This window comes from Solanum lycopersicum, chromosome 11 (genome assembly GCF_036512215.1).
Source record: "Solanum lycopersicum chromosome 11, SLM_r2.1".
Taxonomy (NCBI): domain Eukaryota; kingdom Viridiplantae; phylum Streptophyta; class Magnoliopsida; order Solanales; family Solanaceae; genus Solanum; species Solanum lycopersicum.
The window spans coordinates 37299700-37305694 of NC_090810.1; the positions used below are offsets into that span (position 1 = coordinate 37299700).

The 5995-nt window shown below is 36.1% G+C and overlaps 1 protein-coding gene across 1 annotated transcript; it reads right to left on the reverse strand.

Annotated features, from left to right (window-relative positions):
* Positions 1-2211: 2211 nt before the first annotated feature.
* LOC138339384 (uncharacterized) lies at positions 2212-2775 on the reverse strand. The gene is made up of 2 exons (XM_069290977.1): positions 2470-2775; positions 2212-2424 (listed from the first exon to the last, which is right to left on the reverse strand). Exons 1-2 carry the CDS (start codon positions 2773-2775, stop codon positions 2212-2214), a joined length of 519 nt encoding a protein of 172 aa, XP_069147078.1.
* Positions 2776-5995: the final 3220 nt, after the last annotated feature.

Here is a 5995-nt window from a genome sequence, read left to right on the forward strand (position 1 = left end):
GACTTGATTCAATTTGGTCTAAATCATTTTGAAAAGCACCACAAACTCTTCAACTGTTTCTGCCTTTGATTTCAAGAATCTTGTCCATGTATATCTCGAGTAATCATCAACAATCACCAATATGTAATTCTTGCCATATCTGCTTTGAACCTTCAGGGGTCCACACAAGTCCATGTGAAGCAGCTCTAGAGTTCTTGATGATGTTACTTGCTTTTTAGGCTTAAAGGATGATCTGATTTGTTTTCCTTTAACACACGCTTCACAGATTTTATTTTCAGCAAACTTCAGCTTTGGCAGACCTCGGACCAGGTCCTTAGAAATAAGTTTGTTTAATAAAGACGAGCTTACATGCCCCAGCCTACGATGCCAAAGATCAGCATTCTCATTCTGAGCGCTAAGACATGTCAGGTCATCTCCAAGAGACGTTTCTAAGTTGGCCACATACGTATTTTTACTTCTGTGAGCAGTAAGAATTACCTTCTTTGTAGTTAGACTCATCATAGTGCACTTCTTAGAAGTAAATTTGACTTCATTCCCTTTGTCATAGATTTGAGACACACTCAACAAACTGTACTTCAACCCATACACATGATACACATTGTCGATTGAATCTTCAAGAGATTTTCCCACTTTGCCAACTCCCAAAATGTACCCCTTCTTACCATCACCAAAAGAGACACCTCCTCCTTGAAGTGTCTTGAGTGAGAGGAAATTTTTACATCACCAGTCATATGTTTAGAGCATCCACTGTCCATATACCAACATTGACTGCTGCTCCTCTCACTCACCTGCACCAAGAATCACTTGTTTAGCTTGGGAACCCATTTCAATTTGAGTTCCCAGAAGGCAGACAAAGGAGTGATTAGATTGTATTTAGTCCAATAGGGTATATTTTGAAGCTTTCTAACAAAGGACATTGGGGCCGTGACAAATTTTTTCTTTGAAAATCTGTGAGTGAAACATTCTTTGGAGGACCAGGTCTCTCTTTTGGTAAATTTTGCCTTTCAGCATAATTAGAGAATTTTTCATAGGAGTTTCTCCAGCCAGCACACTCTCCCTTTAAATTCCCATTCTTACCACAATGAAGACAGAGCAGATTGTCAGACACAAACACATACTTGCTGTGAGGATTATAAGGAGGAGTGATGTTCAAACTTACTAGTCCTTTCTTATTGCAATTACTCTGATTTGTTGCATTTGACAATAACTTTGAGGATTTTGTCCACTTAAGAGATTTTTCAAGTTCTTCCTTAAGTTTGACAATATCCTTTTCTAATTTGTTGCTCTTTTCCAACGACAGACAAAGGTTTTTCTCAGAGTTTTTCAATTTTTCTTGAATTTCAACTTGTAAACCATTTGACATTCCATTTAGCTTTTCATCTTCTTCAGTTATCTGATTCAACTGATTCTTAAGTTCAGAATTATTAGACTCTAGAGACACCATTCTTGACATTTTCTCTTCAAGTTTAACTTTGTTTTCAGTTAAACTGTCAAGTTCAGCATTCATGGTGTCTCTTTCAGATGTTAACTCACTTATAGAATCAATCATGACTTTTGCCAACATTCTCAATTTTTTAAGAGAATAATTATCCAAGTCATTTTTCATATCAAGAAGAGTTACCTGGTCGTCCTCTTCTTCATTTTTTGTATGAGCCATGAGAGTAAAAATTTCATTGAAAATGGTTTCCTCCTCATGTACAACCACCATAGACACATCATTTGGTTCATCAGGATCTTCTGAATCACTTGAAGAATCACCCCACGCAGCAAGATCCTTTTTAACCACCAAATCTGCAGCAGCTTTTCAATCTCTCTTACCGAGTACCAGGTCCCTTTCTCTTTGTCACTTCTTAGTTTTTGATGTTCCTTGTTTTCATTCTTGAGCAGAGGACACTCTCTGATAAAGTGTCTATCTTTTCCACACTTGTAGCATGTATCACCTTGAGTAGCATTTCGAGTATCATTTGTTCCTCTTTTAAAAACTTTGTTTTTTCTCACAATTTTTTGAAATCTGTTGATGAGATATGCCATATCATCATCACTGGAATCTTCATCTGATTTGTACTTCAGCATCAATGACTTATCCTTTTTAGCTTCCTTCTTTGATGAATCACAATTTTGATTCATCTCACGTGTCTTCAGATTTCCAATCAAAGCATCCATAGTCAGCACCTTCTAATCTTTGGCTTCTGTGATGGCATCAACCTTGCTTTACCAATACTTTGGAAGAATTCGAAGTACTTTTATGACTTGTTTGCTCATGCTTATAGGTTCACCAAAACTTCGCAGCTCATTTGTAATGGAAGACAATTTTGTGAACATGTCATGAATTGTTTCTCCTTCCTTCATTTTGAAGTTCTCATACCGTGAGGTAAGCATGTCAATCTTTGATTCTTTGACTTGTTCAGTTCCTTCATGAGCAGTCTACAAACAGTCCCAAATTTTCTTACCAGACTCACAAGCTAAAACCCTGTTGAACTCATCAGGTCCTATCCCACATACAAGAAGAGTTTTTGCTTTGTATCCTTTTTCAATCTTTTTTCTATGAGCTTCGTCGTATTTCTTTTCAGGCTTTGGAACAAGACTAGTTTTCTCTCCATCCTTTTCTTCCATCATCGGAATAAACGGTCCATCAAGTACAATATCCCATAACTTGCTGTCTTCAGCCATGAGGTAATCATGTATTCTAACTTTCCACCAACTGTAGAAATGTCCATTGAAACGTGGAGGTCTTGTTGACGACTGACCTTCTTCGAGATCAAGTGGAGCAGCCATTCTAGAACAAATATCACATCCTTGGTGTTAACCAAATAGGGAGTGCCTGCTCTGATACCACTTGATAGAATATATGCCTTCACTTAACAGAGTAATGGACCAGGTCCCTTACTACACTAATGAATATAACTACAAAGTTAAATGCAGTAAAAATCAACACAATAATTTTACGTGGAAACCTCCTTGATTATGGGAGAAACCACGACCTGTCTCACAGGATTTTCAATCGTTTTCACTAATCTTCAAAAGCAAAAGTAAAACACGATTACAACAAATGTGAGAAGAAGTTTTTAATCTCACGTTTAAGCAATAGTCTCTATTGCTTAACAAGCCTAAGTAGAAAATAATATACCCACTAAGCTATCCCACTTGGACAACCTAGACTTTTAACACTACCCACTGATTCCTTTGTAGTTTCAGGAATAGTTTACAATATAAGAACAAGAGAATATATTCCTAAACATCTACACTAAAAGCTCTAGAGATTACTGCTGTTCTTAGAATAATTCTGCCTTTTGTTTACTAGCAGCCTTTGCAAATGTTCTTGAAAAGTTCTCTCTCAAGTTGCAAAAACTACAAAAGATGTTTAGGAAAGTGCCTTTTATATGGACAAGTCACTTTCCTTAAACTCTTTGCCATTGGTTGGAGAAGTCTTAGTTTTTGACGTCATCGGGAAGTGTGCACCTACTTTCTGTACCACCTTCAATTGACAGTCAACTGGCTCGTCACAATGAGAGCCTGGTACCTCTACAAGGTCCCTTGGTTTGTTTCATCTTCAACACGCAAGTACGAAACCTGGTACCTTTACAAGGTCCCTAAGTTTGTCAAATCATCAAAACTGCAAATAACAGGAAGAAATGTTACCTTTTCCTGTGCAGCAAAATGTACAAGACGAGCAGAGGATCAACGACTTCAAAAATCCGGCAAGTTCCCAGTGACTCCTAAACAGACAAGGGAAGTATATATTTAAGATGTATTTCTTATAAAGATATTGTAGTTTAGTGATTATTTTTCTTTGTAAGTTCTTGCCTGAGGATATATTTCTCAAACTCTACTTACCAACTAAAAACTAACTGTTTTTTCCCAACTCTTGACTTTATGAGGAAGAGGGTGTATATGTAGACAAGGAGACGGGGCCTGATGGGGGGGAAGTTGGGTAAAGCAAAGGGGTCAATTCGAAATTTGAGTTCCCTCTTGGATAAGGCTTCCAGCTCTACTCTTGAACACACTTGTGAAATTTCTCAACGGGATGAAGAGGATAGACGTTGATTCTAGGCAACGCAAGGACGAGCAAGGCTTCAAGATTGCTCCACCAGAATGATGAGGGACAATTTTTCAAAATGGTCTTCATACGGAGAGGAGAGGACGACGCGCTAGGGTGGGTTTGGGTCGCGATTTTGATTAGCTGGGATGGACGAGTTTCTGGGTTTCACGTTTCTCGCTGGACCGCGTGAGGAAAAAGAGGAAGAACGCACATGGTTGATTTATTGTATTGTATTGCATTGTTACTCGGTTATTTGGGATGTGTTATGGGGTTGGACTAATATTGTTGAGTTTCTTTAGAATTAAATGGGGTTGGTTTTGCGGAAAGTTGAGCTGCTGGAAACAAGCCCAAATTTTGATCTATTAAAGGGTTAAAAGTATTTAACCAATAACTACATAAGATGAATTAATATAAATTAATTAATGAGCTTCTTAATCTTAATAAACTGAAATAATCAACTTAATTGTAAACTAAAGATTCAAAATTATAATCATAATTTAAACTAATTTATTGAGATAATTTTTGAAATTTTAGAAAATATACTAATTACATATATAATTATAAAATGCTATAGAATTTTGCTAAAATTACTTAAAGTAACCTCAAAAAAATTTGAGTTTTATAAAACTAATTATTCTAAATTATTTAAAAATCAGGAAGCTCGAAAATTAATTATTATTAGGGAGGGTCAAAATTAGGTGTCAATAGCCGTCCCTCATTTTACTTAGTTAATGCAAGAAATTCGAAGAAAATAAAATTGACCTAGCCAATTTTGACCGACCAACTATTCACCTTTTGGAGAAGGGATTTCGTACGTACTTTAGAAATTATGATCGAATCACACAAATGAGTTTACTTGGATTGATGCAAGAAATTTAATACGCTTGATTCAGATATCGAATTATGAAGAGACCAGGATGCTTGATAATAAGATTTAGAGAGAATGTGGAATAAAAGTAAGTTTTCAACACTGATCCTACCTACATATCCCTCAACTCAGGGAATCAGGCTTCTTGTACTTCAACTCGATTGGTTGAAAAGAAAATCTATTATGGTAGATAACCTTTGTTACTGGAAGAGAGGAAAATAAATCGAGTATGAAAAAGAGGCCTGTACTTCTTAGTTATGAATGTAGTGAACTTCACACCCATAATTAAGAACTTACACAGACGTAATTTCCAAAGCTCGCCTCCAGTAAAAACTAAAACTTTTCAGATGCAAAACTAAAATCGGCAAAACTAAATATAAAACCACATGCCTTCTAATAGGAATGTGTCACGACCGTGGATCACCCCTAGACGTAACATGCGTCTTCGTTCTCAAAGAGGACTTGGACTAGCCTTTGGCATTCGTCATAACATATCATAGGTCGAAAATATAAAAAATTAAAAACTTTTACATAGTGAAGTATACTTAGACTTCTCACATATCGTATATGGTGTTTACATAGACTCCTCGCTTATTACATAGACTTCTCGTTTAGGCAATATAACCAAAACATAAGAAATAGTCTAATACTTTGTCTCACATTAAACCATCTAATAGAGAATTACAACATTGGGCATAACCCTTACTGCAATACAATATGCCACATATAGGCTTACAACAATAGTCTCAAAATATAAAGGAATGAACAAGTGTCTTTAGACATAAGCAACATCATAGCTAGATGAAGAATGACAACATCCTCGATCATGAGGACCTACCAATAACTTGGTTAATCAAATATTCCTTCAAAGTGGCCTCCTACACTTCAATGGCCTAAACCTACATTGTTTGGGAAAAGGAAAACAATATAGGTTAGTACATCCACTTGTACTAAGTATGAAAACATATGCACATAGAACCTTTGGAATCATGCTTAAAAGAAAATTTTATTCTAAACCATGCTAAGTAACTTTGAAAGCCTTTTATGAACATATAAGATCATATACAAGTCAATATGCATAGCATCAT

What these genes read in the sequence shown, in the direction of transcription:
- LOC138339384 (XM_069290977.1), bottom strand. Translation starts at nt 2,775, where the DNA reads ATGGCTGCTCCACTTGATCTCGAAGAAGGTCAGTCGTCAACAAGACCT. An exon ending in GACCTGATGAGTTCAACAGG is followed by an intron (nt 2,425 to 2,469) that starts GTTTTAGCTTGT and finishes GACTGTTTGTAG; the next exon opens with ACTGCTCATGAAGGAACTGA.